The sequence below is a fragment of the Dipodomys ordii genome, unplaced genomic scaffold (genome assembly GCF_000151885.1).
Source record: "Dipodomys ordii isolate 6190 unplaced genomic scaffold, Dord_2.0 Scaffold10, whole genome shotgun sequence".
Lineage (NCBI taxonomy): Eukaryota > Metazoa > Chordata > Mammalia > Rodentia > Heteromyidae > Dipodomys > Dipodomys ordii.
In genome coordinates, this window is record NW_012267226.1 from 2,212,997 (window position 1) to 2,229,485 (window position 16,489).

The window sequence follows — 16,489 nt, forward strand, 5'->3', positions numbered from 1 at the left end:
TGGAGTGCCAACCTTGCCTGGTCCCAGCAGGTCTACTGAATAAACCTACCCCTTACCTGAATACCACGTGCGTGCTGGTGCTGTTCTTACTCGGCTACCTCTTTTTTAAAAACCTAACATAAAGGATCATACAGGCCAGGCACTGGTGGTTCATGCCTATAATCCTTGCTACTCAGGAGGCTGAGATCTGAGGATTATGGTTCAATGCCACTCCTCCAGGAAAGTCCTTGGGACTCAACTCCAATTAATCACCAGAAAACTAGAAGTGGCACTCTGGCTCAAGTGGTCAAGAGCTCAGGGATAGCACCCAGGCCCAGAGTTCAAGCCCCAGGGACTGACAAAAAAAAAAAAAAAGGATCATACAGCAGTTCTATGGTTAGTTTTATTTTTGTTTTAGGAACCTCTGTACTTACTTCCATAGTGATTTCCCTAATTTACATTTCCATCGACATTGTATGAGGATAACATTTTCCCCACATCTCCATCAGCAGAACCATAATTTGTTATTTTATTCATATCTGCCTACATACAGGCATATTTGATCAGATAATAAACCATTAATGATTATATATTTAGCTAGATATAATAAGTAACTGATGATTTTGAAGACTTGTTAAAACGTGAAAATATGCACCACCCAGCTGAGTTTTAAAGTTAATTTTACATTTATCACTATTGTTGGCAATGCCGTGTGCTGGAGATTCTTAACTATCTTCTTCCTGAGGAACTAGTTACAAATGAACTTCAATAATCCAAAATATGTTTCAGAACAGTTTCAGCTTGGGCTTCCCTCTAGATCTGATAGACAAGCCACGCCTTATCTTCTCAAACAGGATAATCTGGGAAGAAAAGGAAAATGGACAATAGCAAAGGCAGGCTATACATCTGTCATTCAAACAGTTTGGAAGGGGATGCAAGAGAATAGAAAGGGACAGGACAGCCTGAACCTAAGGCAACCATGTCTCAAAAAGAAAGCAAAGAAGAAAAGTTGAGCCTAGTTAAGCCAGGATGAGGCAGACACTGTGATTTGTATCTGAGGATGAAAACCACTCTAAAAGTTGAGGCGACCTCAAGGCAGAGATGGGGTGACTCACTTCATTGTCTTCCGGGTGAAGCCAGACACCAGGAAGGTAAAGTGATTCCTGTGGTCCAATCTTCCAATAGCGCCCAAGGTTATGGCCATTGACAAATACGAACCCACAATTCCAGCCCTGCAAAAGATGGGGGCTTGAGACACAGAAACAGATTGACACTGGCAAGGGAAATCTAAGGTGCTTTATAGTTAAGGCAAGATGGAAGCGCCCCATGCCACTGTACATGGAAGTGGGCTGAGACTGGAAGAGGTCTAGAATTTCTACTCCGATGTCTAGGAAGGAGAAAGGGGAACAAAAAGGAGCCCTTTCTTCATTGCTGATGCTGCATCGCTCCTGACCTAAGATGTACAATGCTATATTTTCAAAAAGCAGTTTCTTTTTCCTTCCAAAAGAAAGTTCTAGGTAACAGAGAAGAACAGTACTGTTGACAGCAGCTATACAACATTTTTTAATCTGTTTATAATATGACAAATAGTTACAAGGTAAAGATCTGGGAGAGGAGAGCTAAGAGAGAGACACAAAGAGAGACACCAATAAAGAAAGTGAGCCATGGGCTGGGAAGGTGGCTCAGTGGTAGAGTGAGGCCCTGGGTTCGATTCCTCAGCACCACATAAGCAGAAAAAAAAGAAGCCGGAAGTGTTGCTATGGCTTAAGTGGTAGAGTGCTAGCCTTGAGCAGAAGAGCTGAGGGACAGCGCCCAGGCCCAGAGTTCAGGCCCCACGACCAGACCCCCCCCCCCGCAAAAAAAGAAAAGAAAGTGAGCCAGGTGTAATGATGCATGCATGTAACACAATTGCTGAGGATGCAAAGGAAGGAGAATTATGAATCTGAGGCTATCCTTGCATACATAGTTGTTGGGGAAGCCAAAACTAACTCCAGGAGTTTCCCCCCAACACACACACCCCTGAGAATCAAAACACTGATTTCTCACAAGCCCCCAGGGTCAGGAAATGTGCTGTTTGTTAAGACCCCAGGAAATGAGGAAAACCCTGCTGATTGTTGTGATAAGGCTGAGAGGCCTATAGTCTTGTTTGGTTATCAATAGCCCAAGACAGGATCTCAATAGCCCAGACAGGATCTGAGCTTTGTTTCGTTATCATTAGCCCAGATAAGATTTGCAGCCTTATTTGTTTAACAATAGTAGAATAGCCCAGCCACCCTAGCCCTTCCAAAAAGAAGCAGCCTCACCCCTGCCCCCTGGAGAAAGAATATCCGCCTGCTTTGTGTGAGAACCCCCAAATTCATGTGCCAATTAAAACCAGTATGAGAGGTTAGTTCGAACAGATACTATGAGATGGACTGTCACTCCATTGGCCACTGACATAAATATGCAGTCTTTCTGTGTGTGTTACAATCCCGTTGGCCACTTGTGTATGACAGGCTTGACCACATGGATTTTGCCTTTAAAAACCTTAGCTTGTGGGCTGTTCAGGGTTACAGTTTCAGCTTCCGAATCTGTGCTGCGTCCCTGGCCAGTCAGCTATCCACTTCTCCAATAAATTCATCTTTTACATGAGGCTGTCTCTGAGTGGTGGACTCTTTTCCCCATAACATAGTGAGTTCTGGACCCATTTGGGCTACATAGTAAGACTTTTATCTCAACAAAAGAAGGAGAGAAATAAAGACAATAGATGAAAAGAAAATGAGGGAGAAATGGAGGACAAGGGAGGAGAGAGGGAGAAACTGAGAAAGGGAAGGAGGGAGAGAGGGAGGAAAATGAACAGTCAAAGAGATATCCAGAAGTGTTTCCATTAATGGCATCTTGCTTATTTAGGTAGAGCGAGGAGGATGAGGTGGGGGGGAAGGGGAAAGGAGGAGAAGGTGGAGGAGAAGGGGGGGCAGCAGCAAGGACAACACCACCACTACCACCACCACCCGGAAGCCTTGTTTAATAATACACTGTTACACTGTCTTGGGTGGAACCCTGCAAGACTACACCATAGGAGAAGGGTGAAATACAAATTATTCTAGTCATGGGAATCCTTAATTCGTTAGCAACTTAAGTGAGACTGATGTCCTTAGGGGTAAACTCCTATAGGAATATACTTTCAATTGTCCTTTCTTTTGGTGTTAGGTAAAAACATTTTAAGACAAGAAACTGAAAATAGCCAGAAGTATTCTGGTATGCTATTTTAACCTTTCAAGAATGTGCTCCATGACTTGGACCTAAGCAAGCCCAGCAATGGGTCCACCATCTTTTGTTCCTCAACTGTGACTTTAAACCAACCATACTCAGTAATACACATCTTAAACTTAGCAGTTTGGAAATGTGCCCAAGTCTAATGTGTTTTCCTATATAAATCCCCAAAGCAATGAGCTTAAACTTGCTAAGACAAGCACTCATTATGTTCAATTACAACTTCTAAGCATTTCTTTTTCATTTATTGTTTAAATTTACTTTATTGTTATTATAGAGGTGATATATAGAAGTGTTGCCTTTACATGCATCAGGTAATAAATATATTTCCTTTCATACAGTGTCATCTATTCTCTCATTCTCTCCAATTCCCTCCTTCCCATCTCCACCCAAGAGTTGTATAGTTCACTTTCATCCATGTCCAGTGTGCTCTACTGCTGCACTTTTTCAACACTTCCTTTCAGATTCTATGCCTTCCCCTCACCCTCCCACAACTATGCACGTGAATGCACTGTACATAAGGTAAAAATTACAGAATCATCAGAAAAAGAAAAAACAAATTTAAAAAAGTCCTTTGTTTCCATGTCTTTGGTGTTTGTTTCAGTATATTATTTTATATAATACGAAGAGGCACTTAGGTTTTGCAACTTTGTGATTCTCTCCTCTTTTGAGCTCACTGTATGTGAGTATCTAGAATCCTGTGTAATTTGTCATATCCCAGTGCATTTTAGATCTAACTTCCCCATATCAGAGAGGACACGCGCCATTTGTCTCTCTTATCTTGGCTTACCTCAATAGCTCCATCTATTCTAGTCCCATCCATTCCCCTGAAAATGACATTATTTTAGTCTTTCTGATGGCTGTATAAAATTCCATTGTATATAGGTACCTCGTTCTTTTTTTTGATCTACTCATCTATTGTAGGGCATTTCCATATCTTAGCTATTGTGAATAGTGTACAGCAAGAATATAAATGTGCAGGTGTGCTTATTATATCCTGGTTCATGATGCTCAGGGTAGATGCCTAGGAGTGGTATGACTGGGTCGTAGGAAAGATTTATGCTTAGTTTTTTGAGGAGCTTCCAGACTGCTTTCCAGAGTGGTTGTACTAGTCTATATTCCCACTAGCAGTGCAGTAGGGTTCCTTTTTCCCCACATCCCCACCAGGATTTATTGTTGTTAGAATTCCAAAGGTTGGCCCATTTAACTGGGATAACATGGTATCTCAGGGTTGTTTTGATTTGCCTTTCCTTTATAGCCAGGGATGCTGAGCATTACCTTATGTGTTTCTTTGCCATTCTCGCCTCTTCTTCTGAGACGTCTCTTCTTAGTTCCCTTGCCCATTTAGTAATTGGTATATATTAAGTTTGGGAGGGGTTAGTTTCTAAGCTCCTTGTATATTTTAGATATTAGGCCTTTGTCTGATGTATTTAAGCATTTCAATTCTTGTAGTTGGAGGATTCTTGCTAGTGTCCCTGACACTTCCTGACTTGGGTGAAAATCTTCTCTGGAGCAAAGTGACATCATTCTAGCCTTGAAAATATTTATGATATTTTCTATATATGTGTCTGATGGTCAACAAGTAATCAAAGAGATGGAAGGGAGAGCAATATAACAGAATTTTAAAGAGAGAGAGAGCAAGAGACTATGCTAGTAGATAAGAAGATTTAGAAGATAAAAGCTTTAAAAGATCTATGCATCAGGATTGAGGGTCAAGGAAGGAAGGAAGAAAGAAAGAAAGAAAGAAAGAAAGAGAGAGAGAGAGAGAGAAAGAAAGAGAGAGAGAAAGAAAGAGAAAGAAAGAAAGAAAGAAAATATTTGAAATCAAACCATGGAACTAGTAAAACAAAACCAATCTAACTCCAAAACAATGAAAAGAAATAACAAAATGAAATCGAAACAAAATGAGAAATAGAGACAAAAACGAAATAGACTAAAAATATATAATACAAAATGAACTAGGCCCTGAGAGGAGACTGGAGCTGGGACAGCTTCTTTACAGGTTTTGTTTTTGTTTTAGGTATTAAAAAAACAAAAACATGGGTTCCAACCAGCCCAGTTCTTGAAATGAAAAGAATGCTTCTAGGTCCCCCTCCCCTTAACTTAACCCACCTTCATTGTTTTGTTAGACTGACGGATTAAACAGGTAGCCAGTAATCCGGCTCATGCTGGCATGCTGACTGGCATGCTGGCAACATCCCCAGTTTACTATTAACTCCGCCTTTTTCACATGTTTATGTTAAACTCCTTTGTGTATGTTTACCTTAAGCTCCGCTTTACCATTGAATTCTCGAGTCATTTAAACCAAAAGTGATAGGCTGGTTTAAACAGCCATTATGTGACAAAATGTAACCTCACTGGCCACCTGCGTGTGGTCTGGTATGACCGTGCAATCTTTTGGGGTGTGAAAATCTCATTGGTCGCCTATGTGACCAGGCTTCACCTTGTGATTTTTGCCAATAAAACCCTAAGCACGTGGGTCACTCGGGGTCGCAGTATCAGCTCCCGAGCCTGTGCTGTGGCCCTGGCTGGTCAGTGTAGGAACCTTCTCAATAAAGTTGCTTCTTTAATATCAACTTTGTTGCGGTGGGCTCTGTCACTCCGGACGACTAGGTGGGCCTGCCTGCCTGAGTAGGGGTCTTTCTACTACACAAAATGATTAATGGAAGTAAGATTGGCTTTTTGAAAATAACAATAAAATTTAGAAACTTACCAGATTAACTACACATGTACTAAAGGAATCTGATATCACAGTGAATAAATTAATGCAAAGTGGATAACTGCTCAATCTCATAAATGATGTTGAGATTATAGGGCTGAAAGAATAATTTTGGGGTACAGCACATGCTTAGCTTGCGTGAGGTTTGGGTTAGATTCAATTTTGAAAATTATACATGCCATATCATTCTATTTACATGAAGCCAACAGAGTTTTCTCTAGAGTGTTAAATTTTAATATAGAGCCAAGTGCCGATGGCTTATGCCTGTAATCCTAACTACTCAGGAGAATGAGATCTAAGGATCGTGCTTCAAAACCAGCCCCAGCAGGAAAGCTTAAAATTTAGTTTAGAGCTACTTTCAATAAGAAGCCATTACTAATTGCAAGTGATTGTATGTTTACCCAATGACAGAAAAAGTGTTCAACTTTTAATAACTTGTTGATCTGTACATCCATTTTTGAAGCATTTGCATAAATGTGTATGTTCATGAGAAAAGAAGATATGCCAGGTATTTTTTTTTCTTTTTGGTGCCAGTTGTGGAGCTTAAACTCAAGGCCTAGATGCTGTCCCTGAACTTTTTTTGCCCAAGACTCATGTTCTATCTCTTAAATAGTAGCTCTACTTCCAGCTTTTGGGTGGTTGGAGATAAAAGTCACTTGGTCTTTCCTTCCTGAGCTGGCTTCAAAGGGCAGTTCTCAGATCTCAGCCTCCTGTTAACTAGGATTACAGGTATGAGCCACCAGTGCTTAGCACCAGTAAAATTTAGTCTTCCCTCTCCACAAACAAAAGCAATTTACAGAATTTAATTTATGGTATGATCTGAGTAATATAAAAATCTATGTGCAAAAACAAACTTTTAGCAATGTCAAGCTCCGAAATATACAGATAAATTGAAATAGGTAGTTTCAAGAGAGAAGGTCTAGCATCTGCTTTCTACGTCTTATTGTTTGAATTATTTAGCTGTTTTTCATGTATTTTCTAAAGAATGACAAATTAAATTGACTGAAAAATGGTTGCCGACGTGGTTGGAAGTGAGGGAGAGGACGAAAGAAAGAAAAGCAAGTGTTCTATTAAGGCTTTACTTAGAAGCTGTTTTTAAAAAGATGAATAAACAATATTTAATTATTTTAAAAAATAAAAATAACATGCATAGAGATCACAGCAGAAGAAGAGGCTCACTTACTGGCAAGCTAAGGAAGGTATCCACAGGAGAGGAGCCAGCCTTCAATATCCCTTTATAGAAAGCAGGGCCTAAATAGCTCTCTGGACCCGGCTTCCAGGTAGCAAAGCGGAGCCTGGGGAGAGGGTAAGACATGAGGGAGAAGACAATACTTCCCAGATCTCCTCCCCATACTGATCCCAGATTTCCCTCACAGAGACTACGGTTCTCTTTCAAATAGATGCATGAAACTGGAAGTATTAATGTCACTTTAGTAAGAGCCTAGTCCTCAGTGCAGCTGACAACACAAAAAGCAGACCTCCACAGTTGTCTGAATTCAGCCCTTGTCTCATGCACACTAAACAATTGGAAATCTCTGAGTTCCCTGATGCAGTCTGAGTTTGTCCTCTACAAAGTTTCATGTACTGAGAAAGAGATGTTAAGACATTAAAGAGGTGGAAGTCATTGGGAGATGGTAGGTCATGGCTCACCTCTCTCAGAAGTGATTAATGCTGCTCTGAGAGAGGATTAGTACTTTACAGAGTGTGTTTTACAGAGACCACTCCACATGCTTGGATGTCCTACATATACCCATGTCATATGATGGCCTGTGTCATGTCCTTGGAAATCCAGAACTGTGAAATACATAAACCTTTTCATTCTCATGTTATAATAACATTCCATCATGTTATAATAAGAGCAGAAAACAAACCAAGATACCTGATTACACAAAATGTCTACCAGGGGTAGGGAGGAGCATACCTTTCAAAGAAGCTCTTTTTCATTTCTAGAGGATAGATGGTGAAATTTTTCAGGGAGATGCCATTGATGCTAACAGATCCAACTAATCCTGTAGACATAGAAACAAAGAACATCCAGAAAAATCCTCATGGCAAGGGACCAGCCAGAAGGCAAACATTTTTTCTGACCTGTGATGACTTGAAATTTCTTTTTGTGTGTTTTCACACTACAAAATGTTCCCCACTTAGCATAGGAACTTTTCCAGAAATTCCCAAAAGAAGCCTGAGCCCTGCTCTAGGATAGGGTAGCATTCAACAATAACTGGTTTCCTGACCTTCTCTGAAGAACAAGAAAATAACAAGAGGGGTAAGGAGGATGGCATCTTTGATCCCAGGACTAAAATAAGGTTCATGGTTGTCCTCCAAAGTCCAATATGGCTGCAACCATAGGTTCGAACAAAAAATTACTATTTGCTCCTCAGGATCTTACCACTCACCTTTCTTCTCTTCTTGAATTCTCCATGAATAACTGATTCGTCCTTGATTCTCCACTAAGATCCTCAGAAGTTGACAACCCTGATGGGGCAGATCAATTCATGGAGATTATATGATCAGTGAGGACTCTTGTTCTAGAAACCATTCCTTCCTTCAAGTCTCAAGATGAACACAAACAAATGAAGTAAATGAGGCTCCAGAGCCCAGCAGTGTTCTCCCTCTGGTGTTGTCCCCAGAATGTTCCTATTATATTTCATCTTTCACCTGTCTTTTCTCTTCTGATCCTATTAGAGAAGTCAGAGACTCAGTACTATCTCAGATCAGAGTCTCACAAAGAGACTACAGATTGACATATGTCTAAAGGAGAAATTCTATGTTTACTTCTTGGTGATTGATGATCTAGGTCCTAAGGCACCAAGACTTAGGAGATGCTTCATGATTACAACCATAAACACTTGCTACTGCAGCCCTGTGGGAAGAGAAATACCAGTGTACCAAGGATGTGGCCTAGCTCAAGACCTGGCTAGGCCTATGTTTTCTTTGAGGGAAGGTTAGAGGCACCACTTGGAGTCTGTGATTACATACCTTGAACTTAGGAATACGCATTTTCTGAACTTTATCACTCAGAAATCCTATAATTATGTTATTCACAAACACCTACAAAAGAAGAACGAGCATCAAACACATACGCCAGGCTGAACAAAAGGATAAGAGAGTATAGATGAGGCATAAAGAAGTCATTATAAAGCAGAGACTAGCCTTAGTGATAAGAGGTGTCTAGAAGTTAAAAAGCAGGTTTAAGTTGTGTTACAGTGAAAAAAGTAAGGTGATTTGATTTGACTTTAGAATTCCCTGAGCATCTCCCATATTGGTGCATTAAATCCTATCACATGGTAAAGTGGATTTGTGAGTGACTTTCTCTTCAACAGCAGAGTTTGGTAAACATGTCTAACCCTAGGAATACCAGCTAACACATACCTGTGCCACATCATGAGCTTCAGCATAAAGAATGCCTCCAGAACATATGGAAGTCTCATAAAGGATAAAGCCAAAGGATTGACCGCTGCCATTGTTTATTGGAAGATTCTCCATGTTGATTGGAATAACTGACTTGACTGCCTAGGAGAAAGACATGGCAGAAACAGAAGCCAAAGTATTGAGAATTCAAGATCCTTCTTCCTGTGACCCTTGTCACTTGGTTTTTAGACCTTCTGGTGGTCTCCAAGTATTTCTTGAATGGAAATAAAGAACAACTGCTAGTGACAATGATCTTATGGCTAATGTCTCCATTGGCCAGGAAACTCCCGAGGACAAAGACATGCCAAAGACAGCCCAATCTATATATAATGCTAAAATCATAAGAATGGGCTCAACAGACTACATAAAATGTATTGCAAAATATCAAGTTGATATTTAGCATTCATTTAGCATCTAACATGGGACAATCACTCCTTTTCATGTAAGATAGCAATAGCAAACATGAAACCAACATAAAGTCAAGAGGGTTTTGTTGTTGGTGGTGGTGTTTTTGGTGGTACCAGGGTTTAAAGTCAGGACCTTGTGATTACTAGGTTGGTGCTCTACCACTAGAGCCATGCATGTAGCTCAACGTTTTTGCTAGATATTTTAGAAATGGACTCTTGCAGACATTTATGCCCTGGCTGACTTCAAATTACAATCCTCTAGATCTAAACCTCCTAAATAACTAGGATGAGAAGCATGCCCATTGGTGCCCAGCTTAAGAGCTGATTTTAAACAGGTTTCAATGTTTCTTCAAAACCAGACCCATTCTCTCATTTTAAGAGTGTGCAGTGACATAAAACCCAATAACTGCCAGGCGCTGGTGGCTCACGCCTGTAATCCTAGCTACTCAAGAGGCCGAGATCTGAGGATCTCGGTTCAAAGCCAGCCCGGGCAGATAAACCACCAGAAAACCGGAAGTGGCGCTGTAGCTCAAGTGGTAGAGCGCTCGCCTTGAGGTGAAGAGCTGAGGGACAGCACCCAGGCCCAGAGTTCAAGCCCCACGACCGACCAAAAAAAAAATAATAATAAAATAAAACCCAATAACCTGGTTTGGGTGATTGGTAAGGAAGACCAAAGTTCAGTTTAATAGATTGCTAGCTCAGAGCTTGTCCCTCATGGGTCCCATATACCTCATGCAGTCCCACAAGTCAATTCATCTGAGCTGGAAATAAGATACTATGTTATACTGCTATCCCCATTGTTCCACACTTACTTATTCTTCAAGTTCAACCCTCATCACAGACTGTCCAAAAAGCACAGTTGGTTTATGACTCACAGCTCTAAGTTTGGACACAATGCCAAGGATTGTCATACTTCTCTACAAAAGTTACCTGAAGGAATCGCCTCTCCTCTCCCCCCCCCACCTCCAGAACCACCACTATACTAGGGCTCAAGCAGATCTCACCTCATCTAGGTACTGTAGGGCATCCCATAGTGGCAAGTAGAGTGATGGTCTCACAGCAGGATATACAGTCTTGGGAGTAAGATGAGGTGAGCTGGGAAGGGGTTTTGCTGCAATGAGAATGGACTGTAGGACAGGAAGTACCTGAAATTGCCATAGCTTCCTCTAAGCCTCCCCCACTTGTCCATAACCTCTTGTGTCCCAGAGCCAACACGAGAGAAGTCCTATTCTTAGATATGAATATGCTTTAGGTCATTTTACTCCATACATACCTGGTAGACAGGAGCCAGAGAAAGAGGGGATTTGCAGGGGGAAGAAACTCTGCTTCACATCTTTTGCACTGCTTTTGCTTACTTTGGGAACCCTTCCTAGATGGTTCCCTGATGTCACTCAATAACTACCTTTCCCATGTAATTAAACAGTATGAGTGTTACTTTGTATGTTGTTTTCTACATTACTATGTCATAAATGGCACTAAGAAAATTTTGTAATTTGGAACCTGTTTGGTCTTCACCATCCACAAATAGGTTAATAATTAATTCTGCTCATTATTATTAATACCAATACAATAATAACGAGCTTTATGCTTCAGTGCAAAAGCTAAGGTATAACAGGGCTTACAAATAGTAATACAGAAGCCCACCCCCTCCCAGCTTTTAAACAAACACTCAGGATTTGAACTAAAGGTTGCCCTTGCTCCCAAAAGCTATCTCCTATGGGAGAGACTTTTCCTTCCCTCACCCTTTCACAAGATATGAGGGCAGCCAGCCTTCCACTAACCAGGTGAAGTACCTGAAACAGATCCAAAAAGGTGTCGAAGCTTGAAATATTTTTCTGTGTAATCCCCAGCCTCTGTCAACACAGCATCATAGTCTGCAGGACGCACAGGACTGTGAGAGGCCAGGCAGCCACAGCATGGGCCAGTGCCACCGAAAATGAGACAAGGAAGACACACCCTCACACAAGCAGAGTATTCCCTCATTGGCTGGAGTGTGGCCTGAAATGCCAATCTGAAAACATTCACCACACTGGTTCTTCAGACAGCAGGCTCACCTGGTGAGCCTATCAATTTCTTTCTTCTTCTTTTTTTTTTTTTTTGTCAGTCATGGGGCTTGAACTCAGGGCCTGAGCACTGTCCCTGAGGTTTTTTGTTCAAGGCTCGCATTCTACCACTTGGAGCCAAAGCGCCACTTCCAGTTTTCTGGTGTTTAATTGGAGATAAGAGTCTCACGGACTTTCCTGTCTGGGCAATCCTCAGACCCTCAGATCTCAGCCTTCTGAGTAGCTAGGATTACAAGCCTGAGCCATTGGTGTCCAACTAGACTGTCAATTCTGATTGATAATCTTGCCTTTCCTCATTGGGGTAACCCAGACAGATAGTTGTGTCCTGTCACCTACAGGCTCTGTCACAGCGTCAGAGAACACAACAATGAACTAATTAGGACTCTAAGCCAGGTGACCCATCCTTTGAAATGATACCCTGCTGCAACATTGTGAACATCACAGAAGAAAGGAAAGCAAACATGAAAATTCTCAGGGCTCAGCACAGATTATAAATCAGGATCTCAAGTTCCAAGATTGTAATTCCAGAGTCTCTTCCTAAGTCTATGCTGGGGAGACAACCATACCCACCAACACTTACCATAGCTAGTCACCACCCCTACGTGCTTCTGAATATAGGAAGCACCATTCATAAAACCAAAGTTGGTTCCACCATGGAACATGTAGGCATTGAAAGAGAGCTCATATTTGATAAATGCTGACACAGTATGTTCAACTTCTGTAGAGAAGGAAAATGAGAACACAGAGAAAATAAGGGACACAGAGGTCTTGAGTAAAATCTATTATTCCCAACCCCATACTACAGTCCATGGTTTTGACATTCAAGCTTCACTGAGAAATTAACGAGGAAGTTGATGAATCAGCCAAAACTGCTAAACTAGGAGACTGAGTCCTGCCAATACCAGGAGCCTGTTTTTGAGAGGGTGTTTTGTGTGTGTGTGTGTGTGTGTGTGTGTGTGTGTGTGTGTGTGTTTGAGGGGTGTAGCTTTGTCTTGTGATGGTATTGAGGCTTGAACTCTGGAGTTCTTATTTTTGCTTTGCTTTTTCATTTAAAAGCCACCTGAGCCACACCTCCACTCCCAGCTTTTTGCTGATTAATTGGAAATAAAGTCTCAGAGACTTTCTTGCTCTGATCTCAGATTCAGGAGTAGCTAAGATTTTCAGGCATGAGTCACAGATACCCAAATTTGGGAGGTTTTGTACCAGAGAATTAGTGTAATTTAACTCAACTACATGAACTAAATAATAGCACTAAAACTCTAAAACATATAAAATTTGATTTTCAGTTTAAAAGAATTTACAAATAATTTACACTCATTTCTACCTTCCAGGAAAATGTCTGGGGAAACTGAATTAAAAGCAAAGCAATAGTGCATTAATAGCTGTTCGCAATCTTTAGCCACCTTAGCCACTTTGATTTTCCTTCATGTTTAATAAGGATGGTCATACTATTGCTATCGATGAGAAATGGGAAGGTCAAATTTCAGCTCACTGTGGGCTACAATCCTGACTGTGCTCTTTACTTATGGTCTTACACAAATCTTCTGCCTCCTGATCTTCTAAATGAAACTATCCAACCCTACTACATTATGAAAGTGATGAGAAAACTATTAATGAGCTTATAGATGAAAGAAATGTGACCTTTTTTAATACAGCCAAAGTGAATTAAAAAAAAAAAACCAGCCAAATGATCAAAGTGTCCCATGGGTGATCAAAAGCAGTCATTTGTTGGTATTGGTGGTTTTTTCTCTTTTTTTTTAGCCTAAAGTTGGCTTTGCTTAGGGACAAAATTCTTTTAATATATCTCACTATTTCCATAAAAGCCTGCTTTTGTAACAGCCTATATCAAAATACTGTAAGCTGGATGCTAGTGGCTCAGACCTGTAATCCTAGCTACTCAGGAGGCTGAGCTATGAAGATTATGGTTCAAAGCCAGCCCAGGCAGGAAACGTCCGAGAGACTCTTATGCCCAATTAACCACCAGGAAACTGAAAGTGGCATGGTAGCACTAGCCTTGAACAAAAGAGCTCAGGGACAGTGCTGTGCACAGGCCCCAAGTTCAAGCTTCACAACCGACAAGGAAAAAAAAAAAAAAACTATTGTAGCAGCATCCTTTTACAAGCACATGGTAACTGCTATTCAAGTAGCAGCATTTGACCCTTAAAACAACTCTGGGCTAGGAACCAGTGGCTCTGTAACCCTAGCTACTCAGCAGGCAGAGAGCTAAGATGGCAGATCAATGCCAGCCCAGGCAGAAAAGCCTATGAGACTCTTATCTCTAATTAAACACCAAAACCTGGAGTAGAACTATAGCTCAAATGGTAGAGTGGCATGTCTTGAGTTAAAAACAGCCAAGGATTTGAACACTGGTGGCTGACACTTGTGATCCTACCTACTCAGGAGGCTGAAATCTGAGGATCACAGTTCAAAGCCAGCCTGGGCAGGAAAGTCTGTAAGACTCTTATGTCCAATTAATCACACACACAAAAAGATGGAAGTGGTGCTGTGGCTCAAATGGTAGAGTGCTAGTCTTGAGCAAAAGTCATTCAGGGACAATGCCTAGGCCGAGTTCAAACCCTAGGACCTGGCCAAAAAAAATTTCTAAAGGACAACACCAAGGCCTTGAGTTCAAGCTCCAGTACCAGCACAAAAAACTAAACTAAAAGAGCAAACAAACAAAAATCAGTGGGAGATAAGCTTCATGGTTTCATGGCAATCCTCACCTCTGGATGAGGACAGATACTTACAAGTGGAGTAAACTCATCTCAGGCCTTATGGCTAGTGCTGCAGAGCTGGTGTGAAGTCCCAGCAATCCTCTCTCTACCTTTAGATTCTAGCTCTCCACCACAACAACATTGGTCTGGTTGCAATTGATGTCATGAAAAGGGCCTGTGCATTTTCTGGCAATGATAAAGACTCCTGAATGCTCTATATTCTTGGGCATTTCAGGGCTGTCAGCCTCCTAGAGAACCTCCCGTGAGTACCTTCCTTCATCTGAGCAAGTTGGTGCCTTGTCTTCGTCCTACCACTGCGCCTGGGTATTGGCCTCATAAAGCCTACCAAATGAGGGACTACAGAGAGCTTGCTTTGCTTTCTAGTGAACTGCTGACTCCACTTAATTATAAACTCCTTATGGGCTAAGAACCATGTAATTTTTGGGGGGGGGGCAGTCATAAGGCTTGAACTCTGGGCCTGGGCTCTGTCACTGAGCTCTCCAGCTCAAGGCAAGCACTCTACCACTTGAGCCACAGTGCCACTTCGGATTTTTCTGATGGTTTATTGAAGATAAGAGTTTCACAGACTTTCCTGCCCAGGCTGGCTTTGAACCTCTATCCTCAGATCTCAGCCTCCCGAGTAGCTAGGATTACAGGTGTGAGTCACCAACACCCGGTCGGTACATTTTTTGATTGGTATATACTGTATTGACTAATTTTTTTCACACCGTTACCTTTTTTATTCTTTCTGTTTTCTTAAAGTAGCTGTACAAAGGGGTTTCAATTCAACATGTCAATTTATTTTTGAGAACAGAGCACCTCGATCAATGTCGCCCTTTCCATCATCCTCCCTCCATCTCTTCCAACCTCGCCTCAAGTTACCTGGTTCCATTTTCACACATGTACATTGAATATCTAGGACTGTTTTCATCCACCCTTCTCTCTCCTCTTTTTATCTCCCTCTAATTAACCTCCTTCCACCCCAGCAACACATGTCCCAGCTTCTTGGTAGTCATTTTGTTGAACTCTAAGTGAGTTAGAACTATGTGATTTTTATTTATTGGGATTGGGTCATCTTCAGAGTCTGCCTAGTGCTTACACCTACACAATTCAAACACATACTAGTGGATTCATGAACATGTTAATTAGCAAGCAATTATATGATGATCCATGTCTCAGGCCTATCTAAACTTGGAGTAAAAAACTGCCATGCCCTTACCTTTCACATGTGTCACAGAGTGTCTATATCCCCATCTGTCAAACCAGCCAATCCAATATTCCATAATCAGGATGGGCTTATTCGACTAAAAGAAATATAAAGCAAATACTAAATATGACCCCCAAAAGTCAGAAAACCGAGATACAACACACAAGAAGCGTTCAGAATGTCATGCTTCCTCCTTTTCCCAACCCAGGGCCTTCATTCCTGATGGAGATGGCTTCCCATCCTCCCTGCATTCTGCTATCACCATTATGTGTAGATTTGAACCATCTACTCCTCGTCCTCCAGGGCCTCCTGACTCCTTCCAGCCTCAGTGCCTCACTACTGGTCCTGGATAGTAGCATCAGTGATTTTTACCTTTTCTTGCCCACGGCTGGCATTGAGAGAATCTGTTTGGGATAGCCAAGGACCTACCTGTGTTTTTTTACATAGAACTTGGGCTCAGAGACCATTCAGCTGGTAGGGACATGGTTATAACTCTAATCCAGGATTGAGCCTCCCTACTGGCATTGTTACACTGGGTGTTCACTGCACTATTCGTTTTCTTTATGTCTGTATTGCACTTTGTTCCTACTTATCTGTGTGGAAGTATCCATTGTAATTGTTCCTACTCATGTCTTTACTTCTAGTATCTTGTGTTTCTCACAATTTTTATTATATATATTTTTGCTAATAATTTAGTATATAAGAATTCAGAAAGGGATTGTACCATTTATTTATTT

General features: G+C 41.3%; 1 protein-coding gene across 1 annotated transcript in view; it reads right to left on the minus strand.

Moving 5' to 3' along the window:
• Positions 1-390: 390 nt before the first annotated feature.
• Positions 391-16,489, minus strand: part of Glb1l3 (galactosidase, beta 1-like 3) — a 34,423-nt gene continuing 18,324 nt past the window's right edge. The window contains exons 10-20 of the mRNA XM_013009609.1: positions 15,765-15,849; positions 12,412-12,549; positions 11,562-11,642; positions 10,773-10,879; positions 9,323-9,463; positions 8,930-9,001; positions 8,347-8,425; positions 7,872-7,959; positions 7,134-7,245; positions 1,095-1,211; positions 391-839 (exon numbers count right to left, since the gene is read on the minus strand). Of these exons, the coding sequence (XP_012865063.1) occupies positions 765-839; positions 1,095-1,211; positions 7,134-7,245; positions 7,872-7,959; positions 8,347-8,425; positions 8,930-9,001; positions 9,323-9,463; positions 10,773-10,879; positions 11,562-11,642; positions 12,412-12,549; positions 15,765-15,849 (1,095 nt within the window). The 3' untranslated portion in view covers positions 391-764. The remainder of the gene's footprint in view (positions 840-1,094; positions 1,212-7,133; positions 7,246-7,871; positions 7,960-8,346; positions 8,426-8,929; positions 9,002-9,322; positions 9,464-10,772; positions 10,880-11,561; positions 11,643-12,411; positions 12,550-15,764; positions 15,850-16,489) is intronic.